Source organism: Copadichromis virginalis, linkage group LG13, assembly GCF_057382275.1.
Source record: "Copadichromis virginalis isolate Kocher_CV1m ecotype Utaka linkage group LG13, C_Virginalis_male_GT1.1, whole genome shotgun sequence".
Classification (NCBI taxonomy): domain Eukaryota; kingdom Metazoa; phylum Chordata; class Actinopteri; order Cichliformes; family Cichlidae; genus Copadichromis; species Copadichromis virginalis.
Genome location: NC_140630.1, coordinates 21067677 through 21085438, shown reverse-complemented (window position 1 = coordinate 21085438; position 17762 = coordinate 21067677). Strand labels below are relative to the sequence as shown.

The window sequence follows — 17762 nt, the reverse complement described above, 5'->3', positions numbered from 1 at the left end:
AGTCAGTCTCTGCTGGTTTTGTGTAGGAGGAATTGGAAAGTAAAAGCAGAACAAATAACCACAGGGTCTTTTCTAGGCTTTTTAAATATATATATATATATATATATATATATATATATATATATGCTTGAATGCACCATTATGACCTTAAAAATGGATATGGGTGTTCATCACACTTTGTTTCTGCCAGTCATTCAAGCTGGAGGTGAACACGAGGCTCTGCAGGATCCGAAAGAAGTGATTAATCTGAAACTATTTCTCATTTCAGCAAACAAACAATAGTTAGGCTCCTGGGAAACTTTATGAGAGAAAGGACATTAGTAGCTGTTGAAATATGCAAGATTGCAATCAAAATCGTCCCACAATATCATGCAAAGGATTTGAATTTGCATAACATATAGAGGCTTTAGGACCAGACAATATCAGATACAATGAAATATATAAAGCAAACAGCAAAACTCTTGAAATATTTGTTTTGCATCTTGGTTTGTCCGTGATTTTGTGATGCCCTCCAGCCTCACAATCGATCCTACCTACATATTATATTGCTGTTGTTGCTGTTTTTTTCCTAGCTGCAGGTGGCACATATCTAAGGAAAGTCAATTTAATTGTGCAGTGCTTCTGTTTTATTAAGCAGCTTCATGTCAAAGAGAAGTGTAACCAACTTTGACATGCAGGCACCTCTCACTGCAGCAGCCAATGAGCTGACATCCATGTTATTAACTCCATGAATATATAATACACGCTCGAAGCAAGTATTTATTCGAAGCCAATTGTGAGAGTGCAATTATCTGTCTTCAAACTGTAACTGGAATAGCTGTGTCTTATCTATCTATCTATCTATCTATCTATCTATCTATCTATCTATCTATCTATCTATCCGTCCGTCCATCTTCATTTTAATCAAATTCTCCATCTCCGCTGTTAAATAATGCCTGTAAATTATGGATGACATTTAACTGCCAACACAGAGAAAACAGTGCTGAATAAAAAGTAGCGAGATTGCCCCCTCACTGAAAATGAAGCATTGTGCATGCACAAGTAACATCTGTGCTTACAGCAAAATGAGATTGGAGTCACTCCAGACTCCAGATACTCCAACCAAATAGCTTCCATCTTTGGCTAAAGCTCCACTTTCCCCTCTGTATTTGCCTATTACCAGTTAAGATGCTTCATCCATTGTTTCAGTTTTTTTGTGTGTGGTTTTTATTGCTATTAATTTGTACCCACGCTGGCTGCGTCTTTTGACATACGTATGATTGTCAGAAGACGCAGCCGGGCTGTCAGTCAAGAATGTAACGGGGCAGAACAGAAGCATCCCCTGAAGGTTCATCTCTACACACTTGACTGAAATTTACCAGCAGTTTCTTGTCATTAACATTGCCATTTGACCTTTTTGTTTTTAACATGATTTATGAGCATATGGGAAGCTGTCTGAGGGATCCAGATCCAAACAACCAGATATGAAGTCTCATCCTGACAGTATTACCTATCATGTAAAGTTTGTTTCTAAACAGTCCTCATCTGGTGTTAATTGCACGTCATTTAAGACTGATATATTCCAGCTTAAATTAAACACTCGTTCTCACATAACTTAAAAGTAAAACTTGTTGTAGTAGCACCCAGTCATATATTGCATACTGCTTGACATTTCATCTTGTTTGCTTTTAGAACAATTTTGGCCCTCATATGCTCACAGTGCCGGCACTCAGGGGTCAGGCAGGACAGGGGTGGGTTGGGCTAGTTTGAGGCGACGACTGGCATCTACCCTATAGCACCGCTTTCTGATGGTGGAGCAACTCTATTTATATCCTGAAACACACGCTCAGGCACACAAACACACACACACTGGGACAATGTGAACGCGAGAGGCCTCAAGCACAACTATTCCCCACTGCTAAGTCTGCAACTGCTCTCATTTGCTACAGCAAACACAACATGTTCATTTTACTGACATACAGTGGGTGTTATTTATACTTAAAAGGTACTCAAGATTGATACCACTGATTAAAATCACACCAAGCAATGTCTTTCAGGTTGCAGTTGCTGTGTATATGTAAAGACATTTGCAGATTGCTCCAGTTAACTATGTGTTGAATGAATAAGAGGGGAGACAGACTGACAGTACCAGAAGGGAGGAGAGAAGAGACGAAAGATGCTAATTGGATGATGTAGCCACAGGCGTTTGTTCTCTCACAGCTATTCTGCAGTGAAAAACTATCTCTGTGGAGTGTGATTTTTGGAGGACATCAAGACTGAGCTCACATCAAGATTCGTGCAGGCACTGGGAGAAATTATTTGTAATCTGCTCTGGTTTTCATAGGAGATGAAAAAAAAACCCATGACATATACTGGCAGTCGGATTAAATAGATATGAATACCCAGGGAATACAAAGAATCTTTTGGGGAAGCAACAGCAGAGGGCTCCTATTCTGTGTTTTCCTACTTTATATCCCTGTAAGGAGGAGGACTCCCTTACTACATTTATTTATATTATATTATCTGTATAGCACTTTAAAGCACACCTTTCACTTTATTAAACACACCTTATCAAGCACTTTATTTAGCATTGCACTTTAAGCATGGATTTGCACACAAGAAGTTTAAATATTTATTGCCTATTTATTGGGAATTTTAAAATCAGTTGTTAGCCTTATTTCAGATCCTGCACAGCTGCTTCTCATCAAGGAATGTGGTGGTTGTCTGTCAGGAGAGAAGAATGGTGATTGAGATTGTGATTAAGGTTTACCAGTAAGGAAAACTAATGCAAATGTGTGTGTGAAATCTAGGAATAAAAGTGGTGCAAATAAGTGTTCGTAAGATGTTTCCCCGGGGGTCCAGACACCATTTAAAGGTTCCGGGAGAGACCATTGGTGAAGAGAGTGTGGTGAATCTTTTTGTGCTCGGGGTTTCTGGGTTTTTATAATATTGGGTTTGGTGTAAAATTAATGTGTGAAATATTTAGAATATTTATGTATTTATTTATTCTAATTGATATATTGTATACTGTGGTGGAAGGTTGGGATTTAAGAATTTACCTGAGAGTGGAAGAATGGGTTAGTCTGTGACAGCTGAACATATTTAAGGCTGCCAGTTGTCATTAGAGAGCGGGGATTTGTGTGCTGAGATTTGATGTAGAGAAGATGCTGTGGACATTAATTAGATGACAAAAGTTACAAAATGATGCATTTAACAACACAACTGCCATCAAAAAATAAGAAGATGAAGAAAGAAAGCTGACTAATTGCCATGTAAATTTCTGATATGATCAGTGTGTCTTAAACTTATCCAATAACCTCACAATGCTCTGATTTACAGACTATCCTCACTCCCCACAACTTGCAAAAAAAGAAGAAATGAATAAAATGATTAACAATTGGCTATAAATATGAAGCCATTTGTCATACGCCTTTCTGGACCTGAAGCATGCTGCTAAGTGTTCCTTGTGCAGCATGGGGCGATTAGTTGTGACCAGCTATCAATAATACTAACATGGCTGTAATGGACATAATAATGTGTTTCAGCTGGGAGAGGCTAAAGTTCTGCCATTAACTGAATGACTGCTGTCTGACTGAATCTATAGAGGCATTTGTTTGTTGACTGTATACAACACGGAGGGAACTTTCTGTGGCTACTTTATTCATTTGTTTGTCAGCAAAAGTAAAAAAGAGAATATCTAATAATGGAAATCAGGGCAGTTCAGTTTTGCCAGAAAAAGAAGACGGTTGATGCCAATCTTTTCGTCCCATCGGCGCTGTGCTGTCTGCGGCACACTGGTCCATGATGCTGACGCATAGTAGCATCAGCAGGAACTCTAATCCTTCAGGAATCTGCTTCTTCTCTCCAGCTGTGTGTCAGCCTTACCAGTAATGGCAGATGAATAATAATTGCACCCTAAAGAAATAACACAGGCCTTTGGAACTACAGGGGTCCTGAGCCACAGTCACCCCTGATGATGTGAAACGATGCGTGTCAGATTTTGGTAGCAGAGTAAATAGATCACAGAAGATCACAGAAGAAAATCTGCTGCTTCTAATTTGTCATCTGCACATCTTTTAGGGGAGAGGCTGACTCTGCAGGATTGATGACGAAACAGAAAATGTTACAGCAATAATTGATCCGCAAGAAATTCTTCTTGGGAAGAAGGGGCAGCTTTGACTGGATGCAGAGACTGCAGCACACATGACTAGATGTGTTAAGATCTCAGAGAGGAAACGATTAATAACAAAGCACTCAGGGAAACAAAAAGGAAATTAAATATGACCACTCGGAATGAGAAAAAGAACAAGGCCTAAGGAGAAAATCGCACATCAGTCCATGCTACCCTGAGCCTATGCCACTTAAATGTCATGAAAACAACGTTCAGTGCACCACAAATAATGCCTTTCAACAGTAACAAAAACGAGAGACGCCAATGTCAAAATGTCATCTGTTTTTTAATGCTTTTGAGAACAGTGTCAGTGGTACAGTTTCCTGCAGCAGTACAATAAAGGTCAATCAAAGGAACTTGTGAGATGCCGCCAGCACATCACTCCAGAGAGAGGATATGTTAGAAGATAAAGCATATTACAGGAAAATGAGTAGGAAGTTGCATGTGCATCAGAATGGAAGATGAAGAGCTGTTTCTTCAGAGACTGCTCTGCACAAGTTCAACGAGCTTTAGCTCAAGGAGGAGTGGAGAACTTCAGAAGAGATCCCACCAGAAAGCCATATTCAATTACATCACGCACGCATTCATTAAGAGACAAAGTGAATGGTGCAGCGTACCCACTGTTTAGTGATATAAACGATATTTCATCACTGACAGCAAACAAAAGGGGAAGAAAAACAAACAGCTTCACCACAACTGGAAAAACAAAGAAAACTCTGCACAGAACCAAAGAAAATGAACATATTGAAACAGAGAGGATGGCGTGACTCTGCTGCCGGGGACACAGACTGCATTTGCGTCACAGACACGAAGGCATGCAAAATAAACATATGTTTCGTGATGTAAAATGCTTTCTGCTTCGATTGTTTGTGGACGTGCCAGCACAAATTGCGAAAGCAGATCTGCTCCGCACGATATGGTCTCCAGCATCCAACTGCACTGCAGATTCATACATAAGAAAAGAGGAATAAGAGACAAAGAACATATGTTTCGTGATACGTGCTGGTTTCTGTTCTGATTGTGTGTTCTGAACGCATCAGGAAAGACTGTCAAAAAACCAGATCTGCTCTGCACCATGTGGTCTCATGCATCCAACCATAAACAAAAAAGACAAAAGACTTTTAATAAACAACGAGGAAACCAGATGTGCCAGTGGGCAGCACACTGATCCAAATCAAGTCAAAGGAGGGCAGCTGGGATGTTACCAGCCGTGCTTTCTCAAAGCAAGTGAGTGCAGTGGAATCACCTGAAGAGGGCTTGATTAGCTTAGAGTCCTATTTTTCTTATGGAAAATAGATAAGGAGAAAATTGTAAGGACTGGAGGCGACTAATTTATTGGAACTGGAACTTAAACAGAGGAGTGCTGGGGGAACTGTTCTGAGACACAGCTCTTCAAGGACAGCCTCATTTGAAACGTATGTAGTTTTAAATGGAGATAAATGTTTTTCATTTCAGCCTCTCAGCAGCTCTTAGTTTGTTTCCTTGAGTCTCTACTGTGCTGCCTTCATAAAAGTTATGAGCCCTGCTGGTTGAAATAACTGTGTAACAGATGATGCCTTCTTTAGCGATGGAGAAATAGATATGTCTGTTTTCATTAGAACAAACCAAAATGCTCCTCGGTCAAACTACAGCGTGATAAGAAATGTAAAATGTCCATAAATCCTCTTAAATGCACAGTAATAAGTGTGACCTTTTTACTGGTTCAGGGTTTGTCTTCACTCTCATCATCGGCCAATCAGCAGTGGCCTGTCGCACTGTTTCCAGGCTGAATGTTGCATTAAATATTGATATTGAGCAGAGACAGGCTTTGCATCATTCTTTTTTTTAATGGTATGAAGCTGGCCACCGAAAGAGGAATAACACAAAAGAGTGAGAAAGTAGATCAAAGCTCATAACGTGCAGAACAGAAAATAGCTCAAATTGAGCTTCTGCTGAAGGATGGGAAAATCTATGACTACTTTTCTATCACTGTATCAGTGCTGCTACTTTTCCAGGAGCACCCTGTATTCAGGGAGAACAGTAATTTTGGATTCAGTGTCCTTTATTTTGCAGTCATTCACAAGGTCCACTGAGAAATGCGCCTTAAGAAAATAGACCTCAGTGGAAAAGAGAAGGTGTAAATCGAGAAATTCTTAGCTGATTTCCATTTTTGGCTGGCTCACTTGCTCTCTTTCTTTCTAGGACACTCGAACAGTGAGGATTCATGATTAATGCACCAGTAACACCTGTGCTTCTCACATTTAAATCTGTTCTCCTGTTGCATTCATGAAAACCACTGCGTACATTCTAAGAGGATTTCTGAGTCCTTTATTAGGACCACAAACTACAAAACAAAGTTACCAAAAAGACTTGTCACTTTAAAAAGGAGAAAAACAAAAACATACTGGGGCAATATGGGTCACCTCACAGCAAGACGTTCCTGGGTTTGAATCCACCAGAAAGCTGGGGACCTTTCTTTGTGGAGTTTACATGTTCTCCAAGTGATCATGCTGGTTCCTCCCACTGTCCGAAAACATGCATGGGGTTAGGTTAACTGATCAGTTTTAAGTGGCGCTACATGTCTCTCTGTGTTAATCCAGTGATAGACTGGCAAACTGCCCAGGGTGTCCCCTGCCTTTTGTCCAGTGACAGCAGGGATAGGCTCCAGTAACCCTGAACTGGATAAGTGGAAGAAAATGGATGGATGGATGGATGGATGGATGGATGGATGGATGGATGGATGGACGGGGGAAATGTGTTGCTTAATTTACACACGCATATCCCTATTAAGCCAAAGAAGCTTTTTTTAATTCAATTCAATTCAGTTTTATTTATATATCGCCAAATCACAACAAAAGTCACCTCAAGGTGCTTTATATTGTATAGTAGATACAGAGAAAAGCCCAACAATAATATGACCCCCTATGAGCAAGCACTTTGGCGACAGTGGGAAGGAAAAACTCCCTTTTAACAGGAAGAAACATCCGGCAGAACCGGTTGGGGTGAGAGAAGGAAAACAGGATAAAGACATGCTGTGGAAGAGAGACAGAGATTAATAATATATATGATTCAATGCAGAGAGGTCTATTAACACATAGTGAGCGAGAAAGGTGACTGGAAAGGAAAAACTCAATGCATCATGGGAATCTCCCGGCAGCCTACGTCTATTGCAGCATAACTAAGGGAGGATTCAGGGTCACCTGGTCCAGCCCTAACTATGTGCTTTAGCAAAAAGGAAAGTTTTAAGCCTAATCTTAAAAGTAGAGATAGTGTCTGTCTCACGAATCCAAACTGGAAGCTGGTTCCACAGAAGAGGGACCTGAAAACTGAAGGCTCTCCCTCCCATTCTACTTTTAAATACTCTAGGAACAACAAGAAGGCCTGCAGAGCGAGAGCGAAGTGCTCTAATAGGGTGATATGGTACTACAAGGTCATTAAGATAAGATGGGGCCTGATTATTTAAGACCTTGTATGTGAGGAGCAGGATTTTGAATTCAATTCTGGATTTAACAGGAAGCCAATGAAGGGAAGCCAAAACAGGAGAAATATGCTCTCTCTTTCTAGTCCCTGTCAGTACTCTTGCTGCAGCATTTTGGATTAGCTGAAGGCTTTTCAGGGAGTTTTTTGGACATCCTGATAATAATGAATTACAGTAGTCCAGCCTGGAAGTAATAAATGCATGAACTAGTTTTTCAGCATCACTCTGAGACAGGATATTTCTAATTTTAGAGATGTTGCGCAAATGGAAGAAAGCAGTCTTACATATTTGTTTAATATGTGCATTGAAGGACATGTCCTGGTCAAAAATGACTCCAAGGTTCCTCACAGGTTCTTTTTAAGAGTAAATCTAATCTACAAAAGTAATATACTCTCTCTCAAGGTTAGAAATGTAACATAAGATGATTTAAGGGAGCAGGAACTATGAAATAATAGTACACCTTTAATAATATTACACCTTTCTCTGTGAGAAAACTGTAGATACTTTTTTCATGACTTACTATTCGACGTGTCACGTAGCAACAAAGCCCACCACAGACGTCACATATTATTAATGAATGTGCTCTATTAAAGTGGGGCAGCTCCATGCAGGGCCCTGCCACTATGAAGGCAGGCTTTGACATTTAATGGAAGGGAGAAATTGTAAGTAACACCTCTGCTTTTCTTGAAATGGCAGGACAAAATGTCAGCTATGTAAAGGTTGATTGGACCTGCTTTTAGGGAAATAAATAGATTGTTTAAGTTTTTTTTTAGCAAAAAAAAAAACTGGGCTAATTTTATGTTTCTTGGCCTTGAGCTTTGGCTCTCATTTCAAGACAGAGCCATATTTAGAAAGGAGTGCAGTGTCCTGTAGATCGGGGCATCAATTAGATCACTATCAGAGGTCTGCTGGAGTGGAAGATGGTGTACTGGATAGCACAGAATGACTGCTTTGATATGTACGACCCGCGCGTCACAGGGATTTTGCCCACATGATTACGTTTTGGCAAAGACGAAAGTCAAACTGTGAGAATCGATTTGGCCTGGGCTGAGCTGTGAAGTTGAGAGGTGCATTATACAAGATGAACTTGAGCCTCTCCTCCCTAAGGCTGTCAATGAGAGGTGTTGACCTCCTTATCGATGACTCGACTCTACTTTTTTTTTGCCTCAAGTAAAGGTAGGTGCCCTTGCCAACCACCTACCACAACTCTGTGTGAGGTGTGGCTGCATTGATCCATGCAAAACCCATCTTCAAAACACAGTCGGCACACTGCAGTGAGGAGCTCACAGCATGCAGATGCAATGCAGCGGGTGGAGAACAGACCTAAGAGGTATGGACAACACTACCCAATTTAAGCAAGGTAGAGTTTCAGTCTCTGCTTGACCTGCATGTACTGTTTCAGTTTATTTAGGAAGAAGAAGAAAATGAAAGACTTCATTTAAACTTCGTCAGATGTTTAGAGAATGAGAATCATGTTTAGGCTGAACAGTGAGGATGTTTCTCATTTAATAAATCCACATTCATTTTATACCAGTGAGCAATTATCTCACTGACTATACTTCTGATTGGATGTAATCAACCACATCAGACTGTTTGGTTCTGTGTTCGTGAAAATAAGCCTCTTCTTGAATTTCTACCACTGTTCACTCAGAAATTTGAAGCACCGGCCTTGCTATCGCCTTAAAACATTGTTGGAGATCTTCGGTAAAGTACTTATGAATAATAGAACAAAGCGAACCCCAGAGGCTTGTCAAATCCGCAGTAATAGTTGCTGGACAAGATAGCCTGGTAAAGATGTTGGCAGCGTGCTAAGAAACATCTTGAACAGCCTGGACGTGTGTAGCTTATATTTCTGTGACAGCCTAAACATTCAAGAAGGAAAATTCAATCTATCCTGTACTGGAAAAACAATGCAGGAAACAAAAGCAGTACTGCGGGACAATGACTGAGATATGTCAGATTTTTGTGCATTTCTGTAGGAAAAACACTTTTGTTTTTGTCAAGACAGTTGGGTTGATTTACTATTATTCTGCTTCACTGTCATTTAAAAAAAGCTTCAGAGGAGTTGATAAGGCTCTGAGACAGAAATAGCTGACACAATTAGTAAATACAAGAAACACTTCACATTTAAAGCAGGTTTATTTGTCTTTTTTTCCACCTTGAGCTTGGGGAGACTGACTGGTCCTGTTTGAACTATTTAGGGGAACTGTTAAAAAAGGAGAGACTAGTTCTAAAGCATTGCAGTTGCTACAACCTATAAGCTGCAAATCGTGCTGCAACGTACAGCTGCCACACAAATGTCCACTCTGCATGTTCCACATGATGATGCTTCCCGTGAATCCGGCAGATGACGCTGTTGCTGTGCCTCCAGGACTCGGCATCATCCAGAGCGCAGCACTACCTTTTAATGTTGAGACAGTGTGTGCTGTAGAAGCCAGGCAGGGATGTGTTTGTGGTGGTGGGAAGAAGCAGGACGATGCTACTTGTTTCCGTAAGCCTTGGTGAGGATTTGGATTCACAGTAGCTGCCCTGCTGCATGGCCCTGAGGATGTACGGCGATGGAGAGGGCACTGTGTGGGACCGGGTCGGACGGCCCCATCGGGACTGTATGTGCTACCTTGGACCTCCTACCACTTTAATGCCGCTGTAAGACATTTAAACTTTTACTAATGCAGTGAAGCCAATCGATAGGCGGCAGGACGACCTGTTGCGCACTTGATTTCATAGCTACAACGATCAAATAAATTGACTTTATTGAGCTGAGATGTAAAAAATACAAAAACCAAAACATATCCAAATCCCGATTGATGCTTTATACTTAACTGCTTTTGCTGCCTCGTAATAATTGTTTGGAGCCATATTACAATTCTGCAATGGTTATACGGTCTGTGCTAGAGATGTCTGCACAGGGGCACATTTTCCACACCAATTTTCTCTGAGTGGGTCAGTAAATCATGTTTTGCTGTCACATTATGCCAGTAGAAGCTGTCAGGTCGTCGTTACTTTTTGCCAGGTACTCCATACAGCAGAGCCATAGTAGTGCAGATTTCGACCGTTCTTCTTTGTGGTTTACAGACAGCACCAAGTATGCATCTCCTTTGCGTGATAAAAGCACATTTGTTGTAGGGTAGGCGCAGTTTTGTGGTCCAGTGCCTACATGAAGCTGTCACAAATGTCGCTTCTCCATCTCTACAAATCACTCGAGATCGATTCATTAGTTTCACACTCATATAAGTCTATAATAGGCGCTGCACAGTGCATAGTATACAACAAGTGCAGGAGCAGTCACTCTTGCTTAGTGTCTTCACAGTGTTGCCGCGCGCAGGGCCACTGAAGGATGATGATTTCTGTACTGTACGAAGGAGGCGTTGCAGCGGCCCTTAACCCCGGTCTCCGTGGAATATGCAACACCGACTTTCCTGTTTTACCCAAGGAGAAGTCTTACATCATCGACTCATATACACGCTTTACGGACCCACTTCCCTTTGCCAACTGGCCCCACTTTGTCTCAACACCCCTTGTGCTCTCTTTCCAGCGGGATGCGCAAGTCACCCGACGTGAGCCCGAGAAGGCTTTCGGACATCAGCCCTCAGCTCAGGCAGCTCAAGTACCTGGTGGTTGACGAGGCTATCAAAGAAGACCTCAAATCCTCCCGCTCAGTTGAGGACATCAACAGCGCGTCGATAGAGGAGCGAATATTGCGCATCACCGGATATTATGGATATCAGCCTTGGAGTGCAAGCTACAAGAGTGAGTTACACCTGGAGCTGTTACATTTCTCTAGCTGTCATGAATGGAGGGGTTTATGTAGTGGCCAGAGAGGTCAGGTAGCCCAAATATAAGTACTACCAGATTATAAAGTCCTTCTTATCTTGGACACTGGCTTGGCTTTCAGACTGTGCTAATGTTGAGTCTTGACAGATTTAAGATCAGCCTGGTGTGTTCCCTTGAGTCCAACCCTCTGTGGTGGTGGTGACTCGGAACTTGGTACTATAGCATGCCCAAGCACTGTACACTATGAGGCCTTCACAGAGAAAGCTCATCAGTCGGCATCTTCGTTATTATTTACACTAATATGAATGCAGTTTTGTTCCATTTAGAGAATTAACTGTTAAAGTCTGTGTTTCTGGTTGCTGCAGAAGGCGGAGCTGATGTTTGCTTCAGTGGAGCTGGCTGAGCTTGAAGTCAAACAGGGAGAATTTTGCTCAGAGCAATTCATTCTTTGAAGAAAGAAAAGTTGCTAACGTGGCTTTTATTTTCATCTTTCATTTCCTTCTCTGCATAGCTTCACTAGATTTGCATATTTTCTTTTACACAGAACATCAATTGCTTGTAACTGCTCTGTAGCCTGTTACTGATGATGGCTTGATGATGTGCTGGATTGCAGTCTTGCTTCACCTGCTCTGTGGCCTCCTGGACTTCCTTGGCATGGTAGTGTCATGACAAACCAGTTTCTCTCCATTTATCTTAATGAATGTTTCACTGGGGTGACTATTTAGTAGATAACATTATGCTGACTGACACCAAATAGCTGGAAGGCACTTTTTTGTAAATTTCACAAGAGACTGCAATGTAAATCAGCTGCAAGGCTCCTTTAAAATTCACAGACCTATGGCCACCCTGAACTCAGAGCACTATAAAATTCAAAAGACGGCTTCTCTTCACATTCAGATATATCCTTACAAAAATAATATCTATATACGTAGTATGAAAAAAATATGCATGTTGATCAAAGGGGGCATGTGAGATGCTTCAATTATTCAAATAAAAAGTTTCAGGTAAATAATGGAATAAAAACACAGATATCAATAACTGACTCTAAGCAAATTTTTTTTTAAAGCCCACATTTTCTTCATAAAATCTTACCATCCATCCTTCCATTTTTTTCTGCTTATTCAGTTCATGGCTGGGGTGAGCGTGGGGTAGGGGGGCACCGAAGCCTATCCCAGCTATGATAGGGCGAGAGGGCAGGGTACATGCTTGAACAGGCCGCCACCTTATCACAGGGCTAACATGCAGAGACAGAGAACCATTCACACTCAAATTCACACCTATAGCTAATTTAGAATCACCAATTAAACTAACCCCATGCATGTGTTTGCCTGTGGAAGAAAGCAGGTGAAAACCATGTTGAACATGCAAGGCAGAACGGCAGCAGCATGGGTTCAAACCCAGGACTTTCTTGCTGTGAGGCGACAGTGCTCAACACTGTGAGTGCTAACCCGGCCATACCAAGAGTAAACAAGACGATAAACAAAGACAAAGCAAATATAGAGAAATATTGGTCTTTAGAGCCTTATATGCATATAGCAGTAAGCAAAAGTCTCAAGCCTCCCTTTATTTCTTCTTCATTTCAATCATTTTGAATTTATCTTGTCATTTTTTAAAGTGGTCTTAAGCAATATTCTTCAGGATTTCTGAAAGTTATTCTAGGTTTTGGTTTTGCTTGTTTGCTTGTTTTTCTGTGGACATTGGCTATTATTTGCTCAGTTTCAGTCTAGTCCACACATCCAAACATTTTTTTTGTTTGTTTGTTTGCCACACTGACCTATGAGTGAATAAAAAAAAAGCACCTATCTCAAGCGATGAACCAATTTAAAGAACTGTCTTTAGAGACTTTGTTTCTAGCAGTCTGTTTCAAATCACATATTTATATAAAACCCATTTTGCAAGCAATGTTTTTTGTGTGCAGGTGACTTAAATACATCATTAAGAACAATGATTTAAACAATTTCAGCATTTCATTCAGCTCTATACAACTGTAGCTGCATCATTTTAATGTAATGTAATTATAATTATAGTAGCTGTTCTGGAACGACATCACTAAAAATTGCTTGTTAAACTGGAACTGTTTTTATATCAATTGATTGGTACCAAAAATTGGATTCTTTTAGCTTTCTTCTGTTTCTGACAACGCAGTCCAAAAGTAAAATTATTACAGGCCAAATCAATACAGCCTTCAGATCCTCTGAGACCACCGTGTCGCAGGTGTTTTTCGTGGGGACAGAGGTCCCACTAGCCATCCTTTGCACACAGCTGCAGGCTACATGTTGATTGGAGAGCAGCTCAAAAATCTGTAGCTAATGGCTAAAGAGTGGAGGACTGATGCTGAAAGCAGCTAATTTCAAGACAGGTGGGGGGACTGAGTACATCTCAGCAGAGTGCAAAGAATTGCCTGTTTGTTTCATTTACCACCAGCCTTACCAAACTGGCACATGTGCTCTTTAGTAAGTAGTAAGGCATGACTCAGGCTGGGAATGAAAGCTGTGTGTGTGACTTAATGGATCATAGTAATATCCTGAATATGAGTCTGCAGGGATCACACACATGCAGGAGGCTGTAATAGCCCTCTGAGAATTACTGCATGTGCAACAGAGCACAGCATGAAAACCTTGCTTGTTTTTCAGGCCTGGCTCTAAGTTACTTTCCTGTTAGTGGTGTACATGCAAACTCACACTAGACACATTAATCTAGTGTTTTGCTTTTGATGTGTTAGATGCACGTAATTTAGTTTTCCAGTTTATTCCTTATTAGGGTGTGATGGAGCTACAGTCTGTGTTTAGCACGTGTTGATGTTTACACTTCATGCTCGTCTGGCTGCGTACCATGTATCTTGAATCTCTTTTTAACTAATGTGGCATCTTTCACTTTAACCTTTTGTCAAACATGTAAATACCACTAATCAATTCCCCTTAGTGAAGATCAACAAATCGTTCCATTTTCCCTGCTTGGGATAAAAACACACTTACTCCGGCCACAGATGGAGAAATTGATGTCTGGATCAAAGGAAAGGTCACTGGTTACTGGGGAGAATATATTAAGCCGCGATATCTACAGTCAATACATCATCATAAAAATCCCAATTTTTCTATGCCTATGGTTTTTAGTAGGAAGTCCATATAATTGTGTACTTTGTAACTCAGATTAAAGAAGCCGTTACTGGACAGCACAGAAAGGAAAAAGACACTTTAACCAACTTCCTTTGGAACAAAGTGGAAGAGCAAATGTAGTCTCAGCGCTGCAGACATATCTTTTGACTTACCGCACTCATTTATGTGCACCACCAAGGGGCATTGCTTCTGCTGACTTTGAACAAAATGTGCATTTATAAAACCTGCCCTCATCATGATTAATTAAGCGTAACTGAATGTCCTCTTCTAAGACTGATTAAAATTTTGAGTGAAGAGCGACTCCCTGAAGCAGAATAACGCTCAAAGGTACAAGAAAACTTTATTAAGAGAGCATCATCGCTTTCTTCTTTACCTCAGGAGCCTGTGAAACACACGCTAACAAAAAATAGACATATTTTACTGCTTAATAAAATGTAAACCATTTTAAACTAATTTTTTTTTTGCAGTTACTTAAACTTCTTTCACCTTTGCTGGATATATAAAATGTGCTAAAATGTGAGGTGGTAGTTTTTGAACATGTTGAGGATATTTTAATGCGCCATCATAAAAAGAGAGTTTGCTTGCTGCTGCTGCTCCTTTCAGAGTTTTGCTAAGGCGGGGTTTCCATTCGTAAGTTTGGTCTGCTCGTCATACTTCCTCCCCACAGAGAGAAGTGCTGTTCTCTAAGATTAGACCGTTTCTTTTTCTGCGTAATTGCCTCCTTTGGTTTCTCAGGTTCCACAGAGAAGGGAACAATTTGTCAGACAAACAGACTTTGCTCTTTCTTCTAATATACTTGCACTATCTATCACAAATGTAGTGTCCCCTCTGGTGCAAATTTAGAGCTTCACGAGGCATGAAATGAGGTTAGATTCTATTTTGAGCTCAGGGTTTGGGCATGGTGAGACACAAACGCTGGAGCAGGTTGGAGAAAGCACAGTCTATGCGCATATACAGATTCGCTGCTCGCTGTAACAGGACAGCTGGAAGGGGTGGGCGAGGTGTGGCTTTACTGTGAGAATGACTCCTTTCAACTCTCTGGAAGCTGAGGGGAAAGATGGAAATAGTTATGCAGATGCACTGTCTCACCTGCCCAGCTGCCTATGGATGAATGCAGCTTGCACACTAGCTTAAAACTCCTAAACGACAGCTAAAGATTTCCTTTCCACATTAGTGTTCAACAAATGATGGAAGGCGTAAATGCAGTAAATGCAGCTTTCAATCAACAAAGCAAAAAATAGACATAGTTTACTTATCCTTAGGTTGCATCAATGTAGGGACCAGACTTTGATATCAGCTGATATCATCCCTGTTCATATAGATCTATCTGCAAATGACAATTTACAGACTTTGTCATTTCACCAATTTGTTGTTGGAAACATGTTCAAAGCTGCTGTGATGAAGAACTGACGCAAGAACCAACAAAAATGTAAAACAAACAAACAAACAGGGGGGAAAAACTGGCATTGGCAACTCTCCATTACATTTTGCACGTCAGCAGTGATGTCGCCCCAGAATTGGTGCAGTCCAACTTTTTTTTCTTATTTTAATATTTTATTTCTTGATTTTTATCCTGCCACAGCATAAAAAAACACACCGACACTGCCAGACACTAAAATACAGGCGACTGAAGATGTTGTGACCGCCACGACAGTATTGACATTGAAGACATTATTTCATCTATTAAGTTGTCCAAACCCACCTGGCCATATGTTCAATTCAATTCAGTTTTATTTATATAGCACCAAATTACAACAGCAGTCACCTCAAGGTGCTTTATATTGTACAGTAGATCCTACAATAATACATACAGAGAAAAACCCAACATTCATATGACCCCCTATGAGCAAGCACTTTGGCGACAGTGGGAAGGAAAAACTCCCTTTTAACAGGAAGAAACCTCCGGCAGAACCAGCTCAGGGAGGGGCGGCCATCTGCTGCGACCGGTTGGGGTGAGAGAAGGAAAACAGGATAAAGACATGCTGTGGAAGAGAGACAGAGATTAGTAACAGGTAGGGATGGGTACCGGTGTCCGGTGCCATGATGGCACCGGTTCTGACATAAACGGTAGTAACCAGACCGAAAAGCAGCGCACATTTCGGTGCTTTATTTCGGTGCTTTTTTTTTCCTGAGCTGTGATACACTTCTAGCCAATCATTTTACGTTTCCGAGGATAGTAGGCGGGGCCAGGTACAGTGGGGCAAAAAAGTATTTAGTCAGCCACCGATTGTGCAAGTTCCCCCACCTAAAATGATGACAGAGGTCAGTAATTTGCACCAGAGGTACACTTCAACTGTGAGAGACAGAATGTGAAAAAAAAATCCATGAATCCACATGGTAGGATTTGTAAAGAATTTATTCGTAAATCAGGGTGGAAAATAAGTATTTGGTCAATAACAAAAATACAACTCAATACTTTGTAACATAACCTTTGTTGGCAATAACAGAGGTCAAACGTTTACTATAGGTCTTTACCAGGTTTGCACACACAGTAGCTGGTATTTTGGCCCATTCCTCCATGCAGATCTTCTCGAGAGCAGTGATGTTTTGGGGCTGTCGCCGAGCAACACGGACTTTCAACTCCCACCACAGATTTTCTATGGGGTTGAGGTCTGGAGACTGGCTAGGCCACTCCAGGACTTTCAAATGCTTCTTACGGAGCCACTCCTTTGTTGCCCGGGCGGTGTGTTTTGGATCATTGTCATGTTGGAAGACCCAGCCTCGTTTCATCTTCAAAGTTCTCACTGATGGAAGGAGGTTTTGGCTCAAAATCTCACGATACATGGCCCCATTCATTCTGTCCTTAACACGGATCAGTCGTCCTGTCCCCTTGGCAGAAAAACAGCCCCATAGCATGATGTTTCCACCCCCATGCTTCACAGTAGGTATGGTGTTCTTGGGATGCAACTCAGTATTCTTCTTCCTCCAAACACGACGAGTTGAGTTTATACCAAAAAGTTCTACTTTGGTTTCATCTGACCACATGACATTCTCCCAATCCTCTGCTGTATCATCCATGTGCTCTCTGGCAAACTTCAGACGGGCCTGGACATGCACTGGCTTCAGCAGCGGGACACGTCTGGCACTGCGGGATTTGATTCCCTGCCGTTGTAGTGTGTTACTGATGGTGACCTTTGTTACTTTGGTCCCAGCTCTCTGCAGGTCATTCACCAGGTCCCCCCGTGTGGTTCTGGGATCTTTGCTCACTGTTCTCATGATCATTTTGACCCCACGGGATGAGATCTTGCGTGGAGCCCCAGATCGA

At 41.3% G+C, this 17762-nt stretch overlaps 1 protein-coding gene across 1 annotated transcript in view; it reads left to right on the top strand.

Annotated features, from left to right (window-relative positions):
• Window positions 1-10049: 10049 nt before the first annotated feature.
• The window catches only part of slc35f3b (solute carrier family 35 member F3b), a 51970-nt gene continuing 44257 nt past the window's right edge, over window positions 10050-17762 (top strand). The window contains exons 1-2 of the mRNA XM_085477962.1: window positions 10050-10253; window positions 11143-11357. Of these exons, the coding sequence (XP_085334088.1) occupies window positions 10144-10253; window positions 11143-11357 (325 nt within the window). The 5' untranslated portion in view covers window positions 10050-10143. The remainder of the gene's footprint in view (window positions 10254-11142; window positions 11358-17762) is intronic.